Source organism: Symsagittifera roscoffensis, chromosome 1 (assembly GCF_963678635.1).
Source record: "Symsagittifera roscoffensis chromosome 1, txSymRosc1.1, whole genome shotgun sequence".
NCBI lineage: Eukaryota > Metazoa > Xenacoelomorpha > Acoela > Convolutidae > Symsagittifera > Symsagittifera roscoffensis.
In genome coordinates this window covers 40996369-41020641 of record NC_087062.1, presented here as the reverse complement: position 1 = coordinate 41020641, position 24273 = coordinate 40996369, and the positions used below count along the sequence as shown (strand labels likewise).

At 34.7% G+C, this 24273-nt stretch overlaps 1 protein-coding gene across 1 annotated transcript in view; it reads left to right on the top strand.

The window, feature by feature from the left end:
* Nucleotides 1-24273, top strand: part of LOC134857287 (kinesin-like protein KIF13B) — a 49345-nt gene that overhangs the window by 17080 nt on the left and 7992 nt on the right. The window contains exons 4-7 of the mRNA XM_063873676.1: nucleotides 5202-5217; nucleotides 7781-8011; nucleotides 8445-8735; nucleotides 10417-10682. Of these exons, the coding sequence (XP_063729746.1) occupies nucleotides 5202-5217; nucleotides 7781-8011; nucleotides 8445-8735; nucleotides 10417-10682 (804 nt within the window). The remainder of the gene's footprint in view (nucleotides 1-5201; nucleotides 5218-7780; nucleotides 8012-8444; nucleotides 8736-10416; nucleotides 10683-24273) is intronic.

Sequence of the window (24273 nt, the reverse complement as noted above, 5' to 3'; positions counted from 1 at the left end):
ACCGCTTGCCCAACGAGCCGACTCGGGATCTAACCATGAGTTAAGTTTTACTGGTGACGATCACACTTATTCTACGACGCCTAACCACACTGGATCCACAGAACAAAGAACAACCCGCAGTCGTGGAGGCGCCAGATGCAGCGACGAGAGAGCGCTCCGAAAAAAACCAATTCTGATGGAAAGTACCCCTGAAAAACTTTCTCCAGTGAGGCACCAATCAGGGCCATCTAGACCTCGCAGAAATGTGGAACCCCCGAAATTCTTTGGCGAACAAAGATAAATTGACATCGTTCTCGAAATGGAAGACCCGATCACTGAAGTGACTACATTACAGGACGAAAAACCTAATTCCCCGAGGGCAACTTTCACCGTCACTTCATCATCGGACTTCCTAACGCCACTCGCAGAGGTAACTTCAAAAACCACCCTCGTTACCTTCAGTAACGAGGTATCTTCAGAAGTCTCTCTATCCCATTGGGACGAGCCAGACACACCCCGATTCAGACCATTTTGTCCAATACATCCTTCAGATCCTCTTATCCTCCCCGTCCTACAACAGACGCCACATCCGAGGATATAGAAGGAAACAGTGATATTTCGTCGACAATCGATCCAGACCTAAAACAAAGACTAGACGATTTTGATGCAAAATTCAAGTAAAACTGCTAAAAATTTTCAATTTTTACAGTATTTATCCTAACTTACCTTCGTTAATGTAGATAATTTTCTTACAAGTTAAATGTACATCTTGTAGTTTAGTTTTGTCTTGTTTTATTTGGTTTATCAATGGCACACCTGTAAATTCTGTATGTCCACCCTTTGTACATTTATACTTTCCAAATTTCATTTGTAGGCTCCATTTTGCTAGCTGTTCTATCACTCGTTAATGGCGTAGTTTGTAATTTTTGTTCCTACTTTGAAGGGGGAAATGGGTGAATGTAGAAATAGTTTTAGTTAATCTGTAGTTTTAAAATTTTTCCGGTGGGAAATGTTGTGATTTGTTTTATGACTATCTTTAAGACCTGCGGTATTGATAAGATACCAGTTAACGTTGCATGAATCGACCATCGGTCGATCACTGTGTGTTAGTTCTAGTTTATTCTTTTAAGTAATTGTACATCAGCTGTACATATCTACATAGATTAATAGAATATTTTATTAGAGCTCATATCTGATTAAGGCAAAAACAATAAAAAGGCTTTTTGAATGGCCTGAATAGAATTGAGTTAGCTCTGCAAAAATTTCAGAATGCTGTTGCTGGCAGAAAAGCCATCGTTCGCTTGACCGATGAAAATAATCAGTCAAAAAATCAATTGACACTGAAACCCTGGCAAACTAATATAAAAGTATCTTTTCTCTGAGTTTGTTTCATATCAATATTTCGTGACTTTGCTATAACAACATAAAAATTGGTCAAAAAAGAAAACTAATGACTATCAACCAGAATATGCAATATTCATTCATGCGACAAACAAGCATTTGAAATAATTACAAGGAAAAGAAAATTTATTTGTATTTAGGTTTTATGTGGCAAAAAGGCAAAAGTTTTGAAAACTGCCTCCTGAAATTAGCCTCTTCACTAGTTAGATAGGCCTTGCAGAAGCATTTTCTGATTTACACTACTAAGTTTGTGCAAACAACCCTTCCCCGCTCCTTCCTCAGAGATTTGACCCTCTGGTTACCCAAAAAGTCCTTCTTCTAATACTAATTTACGCCTTGCACTTTTGGCTGACCAATCCTACAGTTATGCGCTGAAACTTTGCCGAAATTGGGTCAAGGTCATTTTTGTTTTTTTTTCAGGTCAAAGTTCCAAAATTTTAATATAATGAAATATAAAAAACAAATTTGTGGAAAATTTCTGCGCGGTTATCAAATAAAGTGCCAGTTAATCAATCAGAGACCAAGTTGAAGTGGTTGCAAGAAATTTTGGCTATCATTTACTTTCAAATAAATGTAAATGACAAAATTCCTTATTTCTGGGGTATTAATAAAACGCAACCTTTTTTTGGTCTTTTTTGCACTGAATCTAAGAGGAGAACGAGCCAGAAAATTCTTTTTATTTAAGAAAAAGTGCCTCAAATGGCTTATATGACCAACAGATGGGACGAGAGCGTGTTTTTTTTAAGTTTTTTGTTTCAAAAAAATAAAATGTTTTAATTTTTTATTCCCTAAATCCGCCAAAAGAAATTTCGAATACCAACTTTAATGCAGTAAAACTAATTTTTCACAGCCCCAATAAAAGCTTATCCTAGATATGGACTTTCAAATCACTACTGAAAGGGCCTCAATATCACCAGCGGGTATTTGAGGGAGGGGCGGACGCTTCCGCCCTTCAGGAATCCGACCCCCTGCCGACCCAAAGGGTCCCCCTTTGTACTATTTTCAGATCTTCAACTTTGGCTGATGGACCCTTCGGCGTCAGATTATACTAATTTTTTAGGGGGAAGCGCGCGCCGAAAAAACGCAACTTTTTGGTCTGAATTTTCCAAAAAGGCCCAGAAACGCTTTTTTCAAAATTTTGCCTGCGGTGCAGAAAATTTGGTCAAACTGGTGTCTTTAAAAGGAATTATTGGAAAATTTTTCGGAAATCGCGCCCCCTCGAGAAAATCCTACATCCGCGCCTGCTCAATATAATATTTCACTCGACCCATTCCGATGATTAATTGTGTTACAAACAGGGGCGGATTTAGGGGGGGGCGGGGAGGGGGGGGGGGGCGGACGCTTTCCCCTCAGGGATTCGACCCCCTGCCGACCCAAAGGGTCCCCCCTTTGATACTTTTTCAAAAATCAATTTTTGGCCAACCGACCTTAAAATTTTTCTAAAGGCGCCTTTGGCGCCAATATATACTAACTTTGAGGGGGAGCGCGCGCCAAAAAAAACACAATTTTTTTTGTCAAAATTTTTCAAAAGGTGCCCAAAAACGGCTTTTTTGACTGTTTTTTTTCAAAAATTTGCCTGCGGCGCAGAAAATTTTGCCTAAATAGGGGCAAAACAGTGCTTTGGGAGAGCTCGAAAAATCAATTTGGTCGACCTAAAAAAAAAAAAAGTCGTCAAAATTTTCGATTTTTTTTTGAAAATCCGTAAAGAAAAATCTTAGATCCGCCCCTGGTTACAAACAAGATTTAAAAAAAAACTATAACACTCCCGAAGACAAAATAGCTACACACTTTCAGAGGTCGGGACAAAACGAATAATTTGTTGTTGTTCAGGTAGAGTTAAAAAATGTCAGTTTGTTCGGCCTAAATAGCGGTAAAGCGTGAAAAACTTAAATGAAATGCGCTTCTATTGCGATAATCATGATATCGGTACTTTCACTTTCACCAATAATAAAAATATAAATTTCCGAAAAATAAAAATCAGTGCAAGAACAAATATGAGTTCCACTTTTTGAAGCAAAAAAAATAGTATCAAAATTTTCTGTTAGATCAAATTAGGGGCTATTTTGGGGTCCACCCGCTCGCCTTGCCAACATCTGTCCCACCACTACGACTCCATGGCCACCCAAAGGATCCCTCCTTTAGTATTAGTTCACGATCCTTCCATTTTTGACCAACCAAGTCTAAATTGTTTTTAAAGACACCTTTGACGCCAATATACATTAAATTTGAGGGAAAAGCCCGCGCCGAAAAAAACGCGATCAGAAGTGTGTCCTCGGCGCGCTGAAAGTTTGAGTTGAATAAGCTATTATGGCGTTTTAGTAGAAAGCTTGATCAAAAGAAATAGAGAAAAGTTTTAATTATAATGACAATCCTCTCCCCCCCCCCCCCTCGCGAGCCTTTGTTACACCGGTTTCTATATGGCCTATGGCACAATCGGTACTGTAAACTACTATCAAATGGATCAATAGGACATGACATGATTGGCTCTTATACCTTTTAAACTTGTTAAATTTGGTCCTTTTCATCAGAAAACTATTTGGACAATTTATTTGTATATTTCAAACTGATAAGTTGGACACTTCGATGATTCGAAACTGTTTTTTTTTCAAAGCTGCCCAGGATTTTCTTGCGACCAGACCGCAGACTTCAAATGTTCCTGCTTAGAAACCTTTTACTCAAGCTAACTCAACAATCACATTCCATCGCATTCAGTCCAAAAAACACAAATGATGTGATTGCATACCAGATTATTGTTTGAGATCTGATTAGATCAAATAAATAAACTGAGCTTACCGTTAGAAGAAATACAATTTTTACTGTGAAATTTTCATTTGTTACATTTGAGATGAATAATCATTTTCTGTCGCGTTTTGAGTATTCAAGAAACGTATCTCGAGTGTTCGCAGAGGGGCGGGGGATCTCCAGAAACTTTCTGTGAAAAATAATTTCGATCTATGTTATAAGTAAACAGAATTGGTTCCATGATGTTTCGACGAGAAGTAAAAGGCTGAAGTTTGGCCGAATTTTCTCTACCGCGGATCAGTTTTTAATAGAAGAATCCCAAAATGTATTTCAAGTTCATATTAGTTTTGGTTCAGGATTTGTCTCAACCGTCTGTTTGCAGTAAAAAGACAGCATTGTTTTTTAGATTTTCCTCTATTCATTCTAAGTCAAATTTTTCATTGTTCATTTGATATAGCAATATGTGAGGCGTGGTTCTGTGACCCCTCTCATGGCAATCATGGCCGAACAAAGTATGTCTTCTTCGACATTCAGTCTCAACAGTGTTCCAGATTCTTCTAGAACATTCCAGCAATCATCTTCAAGCCAGGTCTCTCCTGATTCTTTTCTACAATCTAACAACACCGTCGGTAGAATTACGCATCGAAGTTTCTCGGATCCTCGGAACAACAACAAACTGTCGACTCTTTATGAGCGACGGCACTCGATGTTTCTGACTACTACGAATCGCCGCAGTCGCAAAAACTCAAAAGTCGGCTCGGGATCTAGCTCAAAATCAGAAGATTGCATAGGTATTTCAAGGTCACCCCAATGACGTCATGTGTTTTGTAGATGATCGTAACGAGAATGACTAAATATGGTAACTTCGAGTTGTCAGTGCGGGATGTTTATTTTTAGAAACTGACTTTTTCACAACTTTGTCTCTCTACCGTTTTCGAAACTTGCCTCAAGGGATGTCTTGTGGGGTGAAATTAAACGCTTGATGTTGTTGCTAATTGATCACTTTGCAATAGCTTCAGGTTATGGTTTGAGCTCTAAAAGCTTTAAAAGTTGTCATTGTTGTGTGAATGTGTTTACAGATGCGATTTTACGGCGGTAAGTTCTGATTTTTTGTTTTGGTAAGGTTCGATGATTCTTTTCCATGCAAATGTGGTTCAGGGCATCTCCTGGAGGCTTGTTTTTTTTTGGTTGCGCGAATATGAATATTGAACAGCTAATTAAGTGAAAACTTTCTTTGAAGTTAATTACAATCAAAAAACATCTCTGTAGAGTCATCCTTCCGCTATCAGTCGACGGTTAAAAATGGTATATGACGATAAAAAAGAGATGACGCTAGCAAAATTGTATAAGATGGCGCATAAAATTATAATATCACGGTATTTATAATCGAAAATTGGCCTGAATTGAAAAAAGATTTTGCATCTTAAATTTTTTTAAATATATTTTAAAGTATCTAATTTGACTCATTTAATGGCCAATTGTTTTTTGTTAAGAAAATTGTAGGATCTCTTCAACCATTCCCCCTTTGGTACCTTACCAATTGCCACCCTCAACCCTATAATGAACTAATTCAACGATTAAGCATATGTGAGTATTGTACCTATAGTAACGAATCCCCCCTTACAAAAAGAAGGAAATAGTAAAAGAGATCTAAATTGTACACCAGGGTATCGCGCTTTTGTCTCCGATCAGCGAAGGTGAGGAGGTATTATGAAATCAGGCGTGTTTTTGTGCCACGCAAAATGAAGTGCTACAAAAACATGCAGATGGGTCGAGTGATATGTCAAATTAAGCCACTTCAATCGTGATTCGATGTGTAATGAAATACTTCAAAAAATAGTGTCGAGAAAAAATTGATTTATGCAATAATTTTTCTTAAAGTTTCTAAAATAGTTTTATCTGAAAAAATGACCCAGGTCTCTCTTTCTACGCTTTTTGCAGTGCAACTGGTTATTCTTGTTCAGCAATGCAAAAAAAAATTGCGAACTGATAAAACTTTTGCATTAAAAAAGAGCTTCACACCTCGCCGGTTCTTGATATAATTTTAGCTACTTTTTCTTCATCAGTAAACAGCTCAATGTGAATCAATCAGCAACAAAAAAAGGCACAAAGAGTTGATACAATTTCAAAATGGTAATATAAAAATTGGTGTGAAATTAAAAATCAATTTTCTTATGACAAATAAATGGTGCTGGTATAAAATAATAATAAATTGACCTGATTGAACTTTTTAAAAAATTTTTGAACTTTTTTTGTAATAAAAAGAAGGGTAGCCAATTATTGTGCAAGTAGCAGAGAATGTTCAGACCATAGTCTAAAAAACAACTTTTTTTTACAAACTTCGTTTCTTCGGCGTGTGATAAAAGGATCTAAACGAAAAACTGGAACTTAAATATATTTAACAGTCATAGTAAAAAACGCAAATTGACAACAGTTTTGAAGAAAAACGACTAAGAAAACAACAAAAAAAGTATTGAAAAAAGTTCAAAAAAATGCATCAAAGTTTCTTTGCTGATGTTCTTTTTTGAAATTTAGACGTTTTTAATTCCCAAATTGCGCTAAAAAAAACTCCAAAAACATTCTTATTTGAGTTATGTTAAGTTTCATAGCCTACATTAGGCAAAAATTAGCTATGGCAAGCCTGTTCGCTCGCATTATTTGCTCGAGTTTAGACTAAAAATCAAAATTTTAAACCTATTTTTCTCGATGCTGGGACAACTTTTTGAAATTTTTTTAATGTAGTTCGAATCACTACTGAAAGGGGTTTAAAATGATATATCACTCAAGCCACTCCGATAATGACTTGTGGTACTTGGTTTTGCTCCAAAAACAAAAAAAAACATAGTACTGATGAAATACATTTTTTTTTCAGTTTAGTCTTGTTTTTTTCTGGTAAAATAGGCTAATTGGAACACAGTTTTTTAAAACAAGTGACCAGAACAACAAAAAGAAATTGTTAAGAAAATTCCAAAAATTTTCTACAGTTTTTTTTTTCAAATTTTTTTGCAGTTATTTTTGGTTTTTGAAGTTTTTGATTCCAAAATTGGAAATAAAAAACTTCAAAACCTGAGTTTAGTCCAGTTAAACTAAGTTTTAATGGCCTAATTAACGCAAAGTAAGCTATTGTAAACTTGCTCGCTGGCATTGTTTGCGTGAATTTTGACTACAAATCAAAAATTTTAAAACTGCTTTTCGCAATGCCGGGACTTTTTTTGAACTTAATCCAAAAACGAACTTCACCCAAATAAAACTAAGTTTTCACGACTTAAACTTAGCATTAAATAAGCTTTTGTAAGACTGCATAGCCTCCACCTTATTAGCTTGAAATTGGACCAAAAATCAAAATTTTCAATTAGTTTTTCTCGACACTGAAAAAGTTTTTTCAAAATGCTTCAGTGTCATTCGAATCACGACTGGAAAGGCTTTAACATATTATCATTCAACCCAGTCCGATGATTATTTTGGGTGGTACCTGATTTTGCCTGGAAAACAAAAAGAACAAAAAAAGAAAAAAACTAGAACACACCCGAATACAAATTTCTCCACATGTTTTTTTCAATGGTCTGAACAATAAAAGGCAATTTTCTCGTTACAACTAAGTTTTTATGATCTAATAATTTCACAAGAAACCACAACTTTTTTTTGTTGCTGTAATCAGAAAACAGTCCAATGTGGAGTCCCTGCAGCAGTGCCACCTCCTTGACCTCCCTTGTGATGAACAACCAGCAGCCGCAGCACCAACTGCTTCCTGGGGGCATGGAGGACATGTACTCCTCCCCCTACATGTCATACAGGCCAGGCATGGGGGGCATGATGTCAAGCAGGAGACACTCTTCAAGTCAGTCAGCTATGAGGCGGAGTACATCTTACGGGTACAATGGCAGAAATGGTATGCTTTACTTTGCTATGTGGTGGATTTAAATAACTATTTTTTGTCAATAGAACATGTCAACGCTTCCAAAGACAGTTCGGTCGAAATAAAGTTCAGACATTTTCATTAAAAGTATGCAGACAACTCAACCACAGACATTTCAGCCAAAATTGAATTCAAGACCCGAGTAATAAATAACAAGTCGTCAATTTAAGAACCGTTTTTTAGTTCATTAATTTAACTTTTCATGAAAAATTTGAGTTCCAATTTTTTGAAACAAGTTCTTTTTATACATTTTTTTTTAATTTTTAGCGCAAAAGTTTAATTTATCAAAACTGAACACAAAAAAAGTTTATGACACTCAAAAATTTTTGTGGTGATTTTTTCGCAGTAAATAACATTTCTTTCGTAAAACAAACCATTGAAAATTGCCATATTCTTGTTTTTAAAGGTCCGTTCCACTTCTCGAGGGAAAACTCAGTCCAGAGTCTCTCAGGAGGAATCGGAGCCGAAGGGGACGAAGACCAGGACGCCCGCTACATGACGCGGGCTCACTACTCCCGCAACTACCCTCCATCCCCCCTGAGTCGAATCACGAGTAGCTCCCAGACACTTAGAGGAGTCCATACATCTCAGGGTATCGCCCGCAGTGAGAGGAGGAGATCGAGTCAAAGGGGATCGAGGGGAATGGAAGTTGATTCTGAGTTGAGAAGGTCTTCTGGAAGCAGAATGGCGTCCATGGGTTAGCATCGGTTTACTTATTTTTTAAAGAAAATTTTCTGTAATTGCGAACATTTCGAAAAAAAATATTGCCAAAGCGAGACATTGTTGGTCATACAAAAAACAATGATTCCAAAATTTTAGGACTAGAATTATTAGCTTACGAAATATATCCTCACTATTTTTATTTAAGCAACTCATTACACTGAGGCGAAACGGAGTTTCGCAATATTTGCGATAGAGTTTAAAACATTCAATTACAAGATATTGAATCGAAAAAAGCAATTTTTGAAGCAGACTTTTGAGAAATCAAGCTGATACAAATACTTTAAAAATTTTTAAAAATATATCTACAAAAGATCACGAACATTTAACAATCATTGACTGAACCTCATTTTGAGAAGAAAAACTTGAGTTGACCAAAAATTTTCCAAAGAAACTAGTACAGTATCAAAAATTGTAAATTTTCAAGTCGACTATTTTTTCATTAAAATTTGGACAACGAAGATTCACAATCTGTTTTTTTTTCGATTAAGACCCTTAACTTCTGATTTGGCAGACAGTGTTTGAGAAAAGGAATTAATTTTTTCACCTCTTTTGATTGAATTCTGAACCTCAGATTTGTTTTGATAGTTTCTGAGAAAATGAAAATATTTCAAAAATAATTGTTAAAAATTCCTCTACTAAAGTTTTTGAAATTCATAGAACGCCCGTGAAGTAAACAAAGACAAACGCAATATCTATTCACACAGAAGTGTAGCCGGTCTCTGCATTGGTATTTTTTTTGAAAATTGATGAAATTAAATTTCGAGAAAAACTAAATCTTAGCAAAAAGATGAAAAATTTTCATTAATGTCTCAGAAAAAAAAAACAAAAAAATCAATTCCCATATATTTTCATCTTATCTGTTTTTTATCAAACAAAAACTAGCCAGCAATAAACCAGATACAAAATTCTAATATCATAAGCCAAATGTTACCCAGATATAAAAATGCTAGGGTGTCATCAAATAATTAGCACCTTTTTCTGCGACTTAGTGTGGAAAAAATGGATATGTAATATGACACTACGCTACGCAAGCCAAGCGTATCAAAATTGTATGGCCCATTTCTACTAAAACAGGCAAAGTTGTTTAAAAGTTAGTCCCTGAAGTGACACTTTCAGGGACTAACATAAGTTGACTAAGCCGACATAACATAAAATAAAGTTGGTAAGTTTACAAACTACAGAACAAATTGCTATCATAGTAAAAACTGTTTGAATCAAAATTAGAATGACGAGCATAAAATGACAAGCTTGCAAGACATTGCATTTGGGAAAAAAACGGAAACTCAGAGCCGATATAAATTAGGAAGAAAACCACAAATCCTAAAAAATCAACATTTTTCAATAAACATATTTGAAAAACTAAATACTACATCAATTGAGCTAAGAGATAATGTCACTTGAGTTTTTATGAAATTGAGCATGTCTGCAGAGTTTGTGAGAAGGGTTGTTTATGGAAAAAAAGTTAGTTCCCGATTACAAGTCACTTGCTCTCGCAAATGAAATTATCTGCACTGAAACTTTTTTTGTGATAATTAACACCACAGATCTTTGTCTGCTGGTACAAAGTATGACATGCAATTTTTCTCCGAGTTTTAATTAGCGATTAGGTATACTAAAAATTTCACAATGCATTTTCGCACAATATTTTGCTATAGAAAATTTGGAACATAGAGCAGATGCCAGTAGCACCAACTCAACGGAACAAATGATCACAACGACAACAGCAACAACAACACCCTCCGTTTCAGTACAATGCACAAGCAGAGACCTTTCCGAGAACAACCATGTCAAAGCTCACAGGAGGTCAAGCTCACCAGGGGACAAGTTTGCAATACCAGAGGAAGAAGAAGAGGTGGCTATGCAGAACCTGAATAGACCTAAAGACGTGAGGCTGAAGTCACTGTCAAATCCACACTTGCTCGTTAGTTTTCAGTCCCAGTCATAGCCGATGTTAAGAACGTCAATCCCAGTCGCAATTCGGTGGGTTTTAAAGTCGGTGGGTTTTAAAGTAACGCTCGACTAGCATGAAAAATTAAAACAACGAATTGTTTCATCCACCATAAAATGTGACAATCATATTCTCTGATTGTAATTATGTTTGTTTTTTGCTTAAGGATCAGTAGTCCTGCATAAAATCACAAGAAAAGCTGAACTTCCGTTTATTTGTTGTGGCCACATATTATCAGTGAGTAGAGATTTTGATTTCAGATGTGTTTTTTCCATGTTTTTAGTCACATCGAGATAAATATTATATCGAAGCCTTTTCGAACGAGATTACGATTCAGAAAAAAAAACAGCAGAAACCTTTTGCAGTCAAGAAAAGCTATTTCTGAGCTTTTGCTATAAATTTAGACGGCTTACAATTCCCATTGCTTCTGAAAAGACTCATTGACTCAGATCTAGGTCTAATGAGGGATTATAAACTCTACGTTTTAGACCGTTTTTCAAACAGAAAAAGATCTTGTGACTGTGTTTGTATGCAACCAACCTTTGTGCTCGATCAATGAGTTAGATAAATTAACAGACAAGTTTAATAAGATGAAATGTTAGTTCACCCTCAATTTAAAAAGAATCAGTGAAATGTCTTCAAAAATGACTAGTTTGGGTTCAGTAGCAGGCGTGACAAAAATGAAAATATAGTTTATTTAAATGAAGAGATGCGTTAGAATTTGCAAGCAAACGAAACTCTTAGACTTGTGAAAATTTTTTGACACTGTAAACCACGATATTTTACCAAAAATTGCTGCTCTCAAGGATTGCAGAACTTGCTTTTAAAAATAACAAAAATATTCAATTGATGGGCAAGGTTTCAACGAAAATTAATTTTTGCGAAAAATTATATAACAAAAACTTTTTAAATGTTTTTGTTTTTAAAATTTTTGATCTTTTTGTTGGTAAAACTATTGTGGAAGCAAAGTTCAGCACAGAGATCATTCTCCCAATTGGTGGTCGGAACAAGAAATTTTTTTGCTCATAAAAGACATGATCACTTGTTTGCGAATAGAAACATCTTTTACAAAAATTAGTCGAAAATTGTGGGCGATAAGAAATATTACTGGGGTATTCATTATGTATAGTTTTTGTTCCGATTTTCGTAGAAAGTGACGGAATATTTGAGCTCGGGGTGATTTCTTGTTTCTCCAGACAAATTTCAACTTTTTAACAAGCCATTTTAGACGAATTTTTAGTGTCATTGATGTCCTAAGCTCAAATTTAAAAATATATATATTTTTTCACCTGTGATCAATATTTGCAAAGTTATGGCGTTTTTAAAATTTTGAGCAAATTTGGGACAATTACCGCGGGATATATTTTGTGCTTTTAATGCGTAAGCGGAGACTTAATCCGTGTTAAAAAAAACTTTGAAATTGAGTTGAGGCATGCTATTTAGTCTATTTAATACTTTGCTACATGCAAAATGTATCATTTTGTTCATTACGTAACCCTTAGAGGATTTTGATACTCTATAAACCTTGAAAGGCAGTCGGAACATTCAATTCCTCGCCCTGATATGAGAAATTTACATATGATACCAGTCTTATATATGAGAAGTGTTTACATATGATATCGGTTTCAACAACTTTTATTTTAAAAGATGACGATGCCAAACAAATACTAGTAAACACAAAACAAGACCGCTTGGATATCAAGGCAAAGCCTTTAATTTTTCAAATGCACTTAGAGCCGATTTATTTTTTTTGTTAAAGAAAGACAAAATAAATGAAAAATCAAAGATTTTATTTGTTTTTTTTTCTTCAATTTATTCCCCACACGCTAATATGAACTTCTTACATATGATATCAGTCTCACATCTTAATAATGAGACCAAATTGCTTGTTTCAGCTCGATTTGGATAACATGAACCCGCCGTTAACGTTTGTTGTAAGAATGCAAAACATCGCGCTTTATTTATCCGAATTTGGCCAAATTAGCAATTTTCAAAACCCTATAATTTTACAAAAAAATAAGCACAGATGATTTTTTTTACATTTGAGTTCCGTATCTTTCAGATGGTTTCAATTTTTTTTTCAAAATTGCCTAATTTTAAGGCCGAAGTTTGACTGAATTAAAAAAAACTGGCCCAAGCAAAAATAGACCCAAGAATCGACAATTGTAGAATGTCGATTCTTGTTGTATCGATTACTGTTTTTCAGCGAAAGCCTACAAAGTTTTTCGTACTCATTTCTTTCAGTTGAATGGTGGTCTGATTTTGGGATATCTTGAACTTGCTCAATATCATCTTGCAATTGGTGGGACACATTATGTTCGTCTTCAGTTCTGAATTCTGAATCAATAAGTGCTAAGAAACGTGATTTAAAAAAAAATCAGTTCACATTTTTTTTCATCTAGGCGGTATAACTGTATTACGCTTTGAGTACTTTCTTATTAGTTTAGTTTTTGAATTTATTAAAAAATGACAAGCATGGAAGAAATCCTGAAACACAAAGATTATTGATTTGGTGTAATTTGTTCTATTAAATTCGATATTTGACTTTTAGTCTGTTTTGAAAAAACTTGGAATAGTAATCAAAATCTGTTGACCTATAGTCTGTTTTGAAAAAACTTGGAAAAATAACTAAAATTTATGATTTTTATTGATTTCATCAAGTATAACCAAATTTTTCCGGCCCTATATTGGCTATGTTTTAATTCAGGCGCCTATCTAGGACTTTCTTAGAGCTCTAGGAGCGCGTATTTTTAAAAAAACGTCGAATTTTTTGTCGACCTTCATTTAGGTTGAACAATTTGATTTTCTGAGCTCTCTCAAATCCTTATAATGACATTATTTCAACCAAATCTTCTGCGCTGCAGGCAAACAGACCAGCAACGCGTTTTTAGGCTTTTTTGAATTTTTTGACCAAAAAAAAGCGTTTTTTCGGCGCGAGCTCCCCTCTCAAATATAGTATATATTGGCGCCAAAGGCGCCCTTAGAAAAACTTTAGGGTCGTCACCAAAAATGGATATCTCAAAATAGTACAAAGGGGAAACCCTTTGGGTCGGCAGGGGGTTGAATTCCTAAGAAAAAAGCGTCCCCCCCCATCCCCTAAATCCGCTGGTGACTTCCAACATTTATGCGAAAAAAAATGAATCATAGAAACGATATATCAAAATTCTGAATAGAAATGCTTTCATCTTCAAATGTAACTTCCTGAAGGTGACATCAATTGACGTATATGACCTAGGTGAATCAAGAAATGAGGTATACCAATGAGTGTAAAACTGCGAAGGATTGCAGTTGTTAACCAATACGTCAATTAAAATTTTCAGCACGGGAGATTGGATTCCGCTTGTCTTCGGTATGTCTAAGTGTGTCGTTCAGTGCTTCCGCTCTGGAGTAACGTCATCCACGTTGACAAGTAACTTCCTGCACAAAGTTTCATGATTTCTTACCAAAAAAAAAACGTTCTTCAAAAATATTAAATTCATGGTCATCTTTTTTGTTTCATATGACAATAAATACAATAGGCAGAGAAATAAATGTGACTTCGACTTTGCCGAAAATTTTGTTTAGTTGGACCAAATTGGTTTTCCAAGCTGTGCTAGTCTCGAACAAACTTGCGAACAAATTTTAGGGTCGACCAGCAAAAAATGAATGACTAAAATAGTACCAAAGGGGCCCCTTTGGGTAGTCAAGGAGTCGAACTCCTGAGAGAGAAGGTGTCCACCTCACCCCACCAAAATCTTTACTTCAGTACATTCTTTGATCAACAATCATCATTTTGAAAAACAAACTCACAAAAAACAAGGATAGCCCGCTGCTGTGCTAGTAGCACAGAATGTTCCGACTACATTCTCAGAAAAAAAAACACTTTTTTTTTCCAAGTTAAAGTCTTTTTGTACGTCGTGTGATGATTCAAATATACGAACGGGTAGAAACTTATTGAAGTGGCGAAAGCGGCTCCAAGTGTCTTCAAAAATTTAATTAATGAAACACAAGAAAAAAATTTCAATGTTTTGCACAAAAATTTGAAATATTTTTGTTTCTTTTTTTTTTGCCAGAGAAGAGCTAAATCAGCTAAATCAGTTAAATCAAGTTTTCTCAATCTAAAAAGATAATTTTCATATATAACAAATGTTACTCAATTGCTTTGCTTGCCCGAATCGGCTTAATGTCTTTCAAATCGCAACTGAAAGGTCTTTAGTTTGATTTATCACTCGACCCTGTCCAATGATTATTACTGGTATCTAATTTTGCCTAAAAAAACTTTCAAATCGAAAAAGAAACAAGGATAGCCGGTTACTGAGCCAGAAGCACAGAATGTTCCGACCGTAGTCTCTAAAAACTACAAAACAGCCTTTTTTAAATTAGTGAAGTTTTTCTGCGTTAGGCCATGAAAAATTATGATCTAAAACTATTTGTTAGGCGTATTGACATTAAATACTAGCATAGGCAAATTAAACACAATTTTTTAAAGAAAATTAATTAGAAAAAAAACAATTTCAAAAAATTTCAAAATAAAAAAAAATTATTGGCAGAAACTCCAAAAATAAGTTTACTTCTTTCAAGTTAAGTTTTCGAGGTTTTAATTAGGCATAGCTAAGCTACTGTATGCCTGACCGCTCGCTTTATTCGCTCCAAATTAGACAAAAATCAAAAGATTCAAACAGGATTATCTCGACACTAAAAAAATGTTCGGGAGTTTTTTAATGTGGTCCGAATCACGACTGAAAAAGCTTTAATAAGATATATGCTATAAATATTTGTGGTATCTGATTTTGCGTGGAAAACAAGAAGAAAAAAACTAAAACAGACCCGAATACAAAGTTCCTCCCCATTTTCATTGGTCGGAACAATTCAAGATACTATAACGAAAAAGTACCAAAACATGGCAGAAACAAAAACATTCTCCGGTTAAGTGACACCTATAAAAATAGAATAGATCGAATCTGGCAACCTACAAACTGTTTCTAGATTCAATCTATTCAACTTCTATAAGTATCACTTAACAGGAGAATATTTTTGTTTCTGTCATGTTCTGGTACTTTTTCGTTAAAGTATCTTGAAACATCAGTTTCTTTTCCCGGAAGAGCTCAACGTTTTTTCTCCTGACGTGGATATAAAATTTTAGAAACTCCATTGAATTATAAAGTTATGTAGTTGTCAAATTTAATAAGATAAAAATTTGATCTTGCCGATCATCTATGCAACTGCGATCTTGACTATGATTTTCATCCTAGGTTTTTCACAACGTGAAAAACCAGTTACAATGCGAATACGACCGTACATTTCACTCACTAATCCGTGCTCAAAATCCATGCCTATTCAAGTGTTTCATCATTAGCGGTGTTGAACAGTGTTGTAGCGGAGGTGCACGTCTTCGCCTTTCAATCAAAAGGTTGGATTTTTGAGACCCAATATGATCCGTGCTCGTTGCCTGAAGGTAAGGCATTATTACCCCATCATCCAAAAGACCAGCCAAAAAATTGCATGTGATTCTTAATCAGAAGCACCACAACGGTTCTCCTAGAAGAGCTGAACAGCTCGTTTGTTGATCTTTTCCTTGTGAATAAATCGTCTTAACTTAACAAACCGCATTCTTTAAAAAAAAGAAATACAAGCTAGGATTTGAAATTACATCTTAATTGTTCACAGTATTCTATTAAATCTGTTGGGTGCCATTTTAGCTGAGTGCTGTCAAACTTTGCCATGTTTTTGAGTCCAAATTCGATCAACAAAACGTCTTTCAAGCAAACCATAGAATTCAGATCAATGCTGTAATAAAGCCGTTTTTGACGTGTAGTGCATTTGCACGGGTTTTTGCTCTTGAGGCTCTTGAGAACGCGTTTTTGCACGGGTGTAGGTTCCTGAAAACAGATCTCAGGTCTAATAGCGTCGTCCCAGTCTATCGCCAGTCCATAGTTTAGCTTCTTTTTGTTTTGTAGAAAAACCATTACATTAGAATGGAAACAAACTATAACTTCTATCACTCACAGCAGAATTGCAACTCTAAAAATGTGTTAATCTAATATTGAATCAACTACTCATCAACAAGGTAGGGACACCATTTGTCATTTCCTCCATAAAATTAACAAAATAATCAAATAAAGCTTTTAGTTTTGATTCTTTTCATCTCACTATTTTGAAATATAAATGATGCAGATGCAAATGGAAAAATTCATTCAAATGTTTTTTTAAATGCATGGGAAACGCATAAAATATGCACCGCAAAAATCAAAAGGGAGAGCTCCTTTTGGGGTTAAAACTCATTCCCTGTTTGATCATCCTACAAAAAACTCCCTATTTCGAAAGATTGGTAAGAAATTTCCGCTATTTTGTGTGTTTTGTTACCATAATAACAAATGAAAATAAATTTGAAAATTTTGTTTTTTTTTACAAAAAATTTTCGTAACAAAATTTTTTTTTTCAATAAAACTAGTTATACCTATTTAGCACTACCTCTAGTAATCTAAATGTAAGCAAATCTGAGTTATTCTGAAAAATATTAGATTCTGCGTGATGTTCTCTCATAAAATAAGCAAAATTGATCATTAACTAAATGGATGCATGTTTAGTTTTTATGTATTTATTGTTTACGCTTTCTTCCAAAAAATATTTTAAATTAAATTTTTGCAACCGGTTGCTAGCATTATTACTTAATTTTGCATAGTTTTCAAGTACTTATCTGAGTGATTTGAAAGCAATGTAGTTAATGATGAAACCAGACTGCTCGAATATCAGGGTAAAGTATACAATGTTTTGAAAAAGAAAAAATTTGAATATTTTTTCTCTTTACCTCTTGACTTTATTCCCCACAAGCTATGTAATTTACTTAAAAAATTACGTGTTTTAGTGTTTCAAGAATAGCAAATTGCTTGTTTCATTTCAAATTGGAGGATTTAATTTGCGCTTACGTGTGCTTTAATAGAACAAAACATTAGCGCAATATTACGACTCGAATTAGAGTAGTCAATGCAGTCCCAAATTTGAACCATTAAAACTTTATCACAATTGATTATAGTTGAAACAAGACTGCTCGTATCAGGGTGAAGCCCTGAATGTTCCGACTGCCTTTTAAGGTTTATGGAGCAGCAGTAATAGATTAAATGAAATAAAATAAATTGAATTTTTTTTTTTAATTTGAAATTTTTATAAAAATCATCCCCCCACACGCCATATAAAGTACAAAAAGATAGATTTCGTTCCTTGTAACAAATCAATTATGGCAAACAAGCTTCGTTCAACCAATTTGGAGCGATTTATAAGACGGATTAAATCTCTGCTTACGCGCGTTAATTGTCCCAAATTGGTCAAAATGGCCAAAATGGCAATCTTTAAATGACTTTACGCAAAATGATCACAGGTGAAATGTCTTTTCAAATTTAAGCTCAGGACAATAATGGTTTTCGAATGATATAAAAAATTCCGTCAAAAATGGCTAGTTAAAAAGTCGAAATTTGTCTGAAGAAAAAAAACCCACCCCGAGCACAAATATTCCGTTACTTTCGTATCGAAAGTCGGAACAATAACTTTTGGACCAAGTTAACATCCTCCCCCTAAATCCATTTAAGGAGGAGGATGCTAACTTGGTTCTGAGTTCGAACTTTCAGCCAATCAGAATAGAGCATTTTACAAGCAGCGCTAAATAGATTTAAATTAAAATGAACGCTGGGGTGGAGGATGTTAACTTGGTCTATTTGGGATGAGGATGTTAACTTGATCCTAACTTTTTTAGATCTAGATAACAATACTTTTCAGATGGTTTCAGAATACCGTCAAAAGTGCTTAGTTGAAAAATCGAAAATTAACTGAATAGAAAACCAAAACATAAAAGTTCCGCATTCCTTCGAAGTGGGAACAACAAGTTTTTCGTCTGAAGTATAAAGCCCAGTAACTCCCGCTTTTTTAATTTTAGGTTTCAACTTCGTGAGACGAGTCGTGTAAAAAATAATTTTAAGTGAAATTCAGGGCTCTGTATAATTTATTTGCCATCAATTTGAAACGCATTTCTTCAATGTTTTCGGGTTGTTCTGAGATAATCGGAAATGAAAATGCTTCTTAAGCATTTTTTAATCAATGCCAGGGTTTTTGCCTCGATGCCTTGATGAATTTTTTTTCAACAGCATGAAAAATTTCAAGAGTCTATCTACTGCATTGCAAATAGGTTTGAGTAGTATTTTCAAAAACAGGCGCTCTCATGACTGGGTTTGCGCGACAAGTCTTTTTCCTATTTTAGTATGTTCAAGTTATAACGAAATTTTTGTTTGTTTTTGTTCTACTGGCATAATTTTCTTTTGACGTTTCTACAATTTCGCACAACTTTAAAATTTGATTTCTGATTTTTAAATATTCATATCTGACATTTTTCCTTCTATCATTTGGGTCGGATGCCTTTAATGTTTATGGAGCAGTAATGCCTTTAAATGTTTATGGAGCAGTAATAACCTATAAAAAAAATTAAAGGTAATAAAATAAAATGAAAACTTTTTTTTCTGAAATTTGAATTTTTTTAATGAAAATCATCCCCCCACACGCCATATTAAGTACAAAAAGATAAATTTCGCTCCTTGTAACAGATCAATTATGGCAAATAAGCTTTTTTTAACCAATTTGGAACGATTTCTAAGACGGATTAAGTCTCCGCTTACGCGTTAATAGCGCGAAATTTATCGCGTGTTAATTGTCCCAAATTGGCCAAAATGGCAATCTTTAAACCCCCATAACACTACAAAAAATGATCACAGGTGTAATAATTTTTCAAATTTAAGCTCAAGACAACAATACCTTTTGAATGATAAAAAAATTTCGTCAAAAATGGCTAGTTAAAAAGTCGAAATTTGTCTGAAGAAAAAAAAACCCACCCCGAGCACAAATATTCCGTTACTTTTGTATCGAAAGTCGGAACAACAACTTCTTATAACCACCACGGACGTACAAATTTACGACGAGAAACTGAACGAAACTTTCTTCTCACTCGTTTTCTCTACAATTGTTCAAGATATAGGGCTGCCATTTTTACACATGCTAGTTTATCATAACTTGTTTCAGAAAGGTTTTTGTTGTAAAAACATCCATGCAATTATTCAAAATACTAGATTTTATGAGCTCAAATAAGTTCTTCAGGAGTCTGATCAGTCAACTTTTTCTTTATCCGGCAGAACATTAACAGAAAAAATTTAAAGAGCAACATGGTCTGGCGTCAAAAAACGGTTGTATTTGACAAAGCAGACATTAAAAGGTCTTGGACGCTCATGACCGAATAGACAAAAGTTACAGTCAACATAACTGCATAAAAGAAAATGCATGGAATTGAGCGGCCATTTTAATCAAAAGAACAGTTCTTTTGTATGTTAAATTCAACCATCAGCGCTAAATTACCCGTTGTTTGACGTCGAAAAATTTTACACTCTTTCACTTCTGTTTGATACGTTCTTGCATAAAGAGTAAGTGAAGCTAATAAGCTTCCCCATGAAACATTTTAAGCTCTAAAATTTACTTTGCTTGAAATTTTTGCAAGGATATTTCCACAGCAAGAACCCCTCTGAAACTAGTTATGATAATAATTGATCAAACTCAATCATTTTAGAAAAAATTATGGTTGCCCATCTTTTTGTATGTAAATTTCACTCTTGAATCTGATTGCTTTTTGTAGGTCGATAAAGTCGAAACTAATGATTTTGTTTTGAATGACATATAGAAAATCGTTCCGCTGACTTGGTTACTCGCAAGAAAATTTACTGCTGCCAGCAATTTGTGCCTTTTGAGGCTAAGTATTTTCTACTATACCGCACAAAAGTTACATTACGAGTTCACACTGTGTATTTTGTGATCTGTGCGCGGATTCTGCAACAGGCTGAAGCTGATTTGAAACACAGATTCCGGAACATGGCTATTTATATTGAATCTTTTTGTTCCGACTTTCGATACGAAAGTAACGGAATATGTGCTCGGGGTGGGTTTTTTTTTCTTCAGACAAATTACGACTTTTTAACTAGCCATTTTTGACGGAATTTTTTTATATCATTCGAAACCCATTGTTGTCTTGAGTTTAAATTTTAAAAGATATTTCATCTGTGATCATTTTTCGTAAAGTTATGAGGGTTTAAAGATTGCCATTTTGGCCATTTTGACCAATTTGGGACAATTAACGCGCGATATAATTCGCGCTATTAACGCGTAAGCGGAGATTTAATCCGTCTTATAAATCGTTCCAAATTGGTTGAACGAAGCTTATTTGCCATAATTGATTTGTTACAAGGAACGAAATCTATCTTTTTGTACTTTATATGGCGTGTGGGGGATGATTTTCATGAAAAATTTTCAATTTTAGAAGAAAAAAAATTTCATTTTATTTTATTTCATTTCATTTTATATGTATTACTGCTGCTCGATAAACCTTAAAAGGCAGTCGGAACATTCAGGGCTTTGCCCTGATACGAGCAGTCTTGTTGTCTTTTGGATTCCAGTGATTCACACACACACACACACACACACACACACACACACACCCACCAAACGGTATCCAGTGCACCGTTTGGCCTCGTTATGTAAGCTAGCCAATTATAAAACAATACTCCATAATCTCAACCAAAAAAAAATGGAAAACTAACAAGACTGCTCGTATCAGGGCGAAGCCCTGAATGTTCGGACTGCCTTTTAAGGTTTATTGAGAAGCAGTAATAACATAAAAAAATTTAAATGAAATAAAATAAAATGAATTTTTTTTCCTAAATAAAGAAAATCATCCCCACACACGCCATATAAAGTGCAACAAGGCTGCTCGTATCAGGGCGAAGCCCTGAAAGTTCCGACTGCCTTTTAAGGTCTATGGAGCATTAATAAGATGAAAATATTCAAGGTAAAAAAAAATTGGAAAAGTAACAAGACTGCTCGTATCAGGGCGAAGCCCTGAATGTTGCGACTGCCTTTTAAGGTTTATTGAGCAGCAGTAATAACATAAAAAAATTTAAATGAAATAAAATAAAATGAATTTTTTTCCCAAATAAAGAAAATCATCCCACCACACGCCATATAAAGTACAACAAGGCTGCTCGTATCAGGGCGAAGCCCTGAAAATTCCGATTCCGACTGCCTTTTAAGGTCTATGGAGCATTAATAAGACGAAAATATTCAAGGTAATAAAAAAAAAACAAAAAATTTTTTTGAAAACATTTGAGAATTTATGAAAAAACATCCCCCCACACGTCATATTAAGTACAAAGTGATAGATTTTGCGCCTATTAACAAATCAATTATGGCATATAAGCTTCCTTGAACCAATTTGGAACGATTTATAAGACGGATTAAATCTCGCTTACGCGTTAATAGCGCGAAACTTATCGCGCGTTAATTGTCCCAAATTGGCCAGAATGGCAATCTTTAAACCCTCATATACACATGCTAGTTTATCATAACTTGTTTCAGAAGCGTTTTTGTTGTAAAAACATCCATGCAATTATTCAAATTACAAGACTTTATGGGCTCAAATAAGTTCTTGAGGAGTCTGATCAGTTAACTTTTTCTTTATCCGGCGGAAAATTAACAGAAAAAAAATTTAAAGAGTAACATGGTCTGGCGTCAAAAAACGGTTGTATTTGACAAAGCAGACATTAAAAGGTCTTGGACGCTCATGACCGAATAGACAAAAATTACAGTCAACATAACTGCATAAAAGAAAATGCATGGAATTGAGCGGCCATTTTAATCAAAATTTGTATTGGAACAGTTCTTTTATAGGTTAAATTCAACCATCAGCGCTACATTACCCGTTGTTTGACGTCGAACAATTTTACACTCTTTCACTTCTGTTTGACACGTTCTTGCAAAAAGAGTAAGTGAAGCTAATAAGCTTCCCCATGAAACTTTTTAAGCTCTAAAATTTACTTTGCTTGAAATTTTTGCAAGGATATTTCCACAGCAAGAACCCCTCTGAAACTAGTTATGATAATAATTGATCAAACTCAATCATTTTAGAAAAAATTATGGTTGCCCATCTTTTTGTATGTAAATTTCACTCTTGAATCTGATTGCTTTTTGTAGGTCAATAAAGTCGAAACTAATGATTTTGTTTTGAATGACATATAGAAAATTGTTCCGCTGACTTGGTTACTCGCAAGAAAATTTACTGCTGCCAGCATTTTGTGCCTTTTGAGGCTAAGTATTTTCTACTATACCGCACAAAAGTTACATTACGAGTTCACACTGTGTATTTTGTGATCTGTGCGCGGATTCTGCAACAGGCTGAAGCTGATTTGAAACACAGATTCCGGAACATGGCTATTTATATTGAATCTTTTTGTTCCGACTTTCGATACGAAAGTATCGGAATATGTGCTCGGGGTGGGTTTTTTTTTTCTTCAGACAAATTACGACTTTTTAACTAGCCATTTTTGACGGAATTTTTTTATATCATTCGAAACCCATTGTTGTCTTGAGTTTAAATTTGAAAAGATATTTCACCCGTGATCGTTTTTCGTAAAGTTATGAGTGTTTAAAGATTGCCATTTTGGCCATTTTGACCAATTTGGGACAATTAACGCGCGATATAATTCGCGCTATTAACGCGTAAGCGTAGATTTAATCCGTCTTATAAATCGTTCCAAACTGGTTGAACGAAGCTTATTTGCCATAATTGATTTGTTACAAGAAACGAAATCTATCTTTTTGTACTTTATATGGCGTGTGGGGGATGATTTTCATGAAAAATTTTCAATTTTAGAAGAAAAAAAATTTCATTTTATTTTATTTCATTTCATTTTATATGTATTACTGCTGCTCGATAAACCTTAAAAGGCAGTCGGAACATTCAGGGCTTTGCCCTGATACGAGCAGTCTTGTTGTCTTTTGGATTCCAGTGATTCACACACACACACACACACACACACACCCACCAAACGGTATCCAGTACACCGTTTGGCCTCGTTATGTAAGCTAGCCAATTATAAAACAATACTCCATAATCTCAACCAAAAAAACATGGAAAACTAACAAGACTGCTCGTATCAGGGCGAAGCCCTGAATGTTCGGACTGCCTTTTAAGGTTTATTGAGAAGCAGTAATAACATAAAAAAATTTAAATGAAATAAAATAAAATGAATTTTTTTTCCTAAATAAAGAAAATCATCCCCCCACACGCCATATAAAGTACAACAAGACTGCTCGTATCAGGGCGAAGCCCTGAAAGTTCCGACTGCCTTTTAAGGTCTATGGAGCATTAATAAGATGAAAATATTCAAGGTAATAAAAAAATTGGGAAAGTAACAAGACTGCTCGTATCAGGGCGAAGCCCTGAATGTTCCGACTGCCTTTTAAGGTTTATTGAGCAGCAGTAAAAACATAAAAAAATTTAAATGAAATAAAATAAAATGAATTTTTTTTCCTAAAAAAAGAAAATCATCCCCCCACACGCCATATAAAGTACAACAAGGCTGCTCGTATCAGGGCGAAGCCCTGAAAGTTCCGACTGCCTTTTAAGGTCTATGGAGCATTAATAAGATGAAAATATTCAAAGTAATAAAAAAATTGGAAAACTAACAAGACTGCTCGTATCAGGGCGAAGCCCTGAATGTTCCGA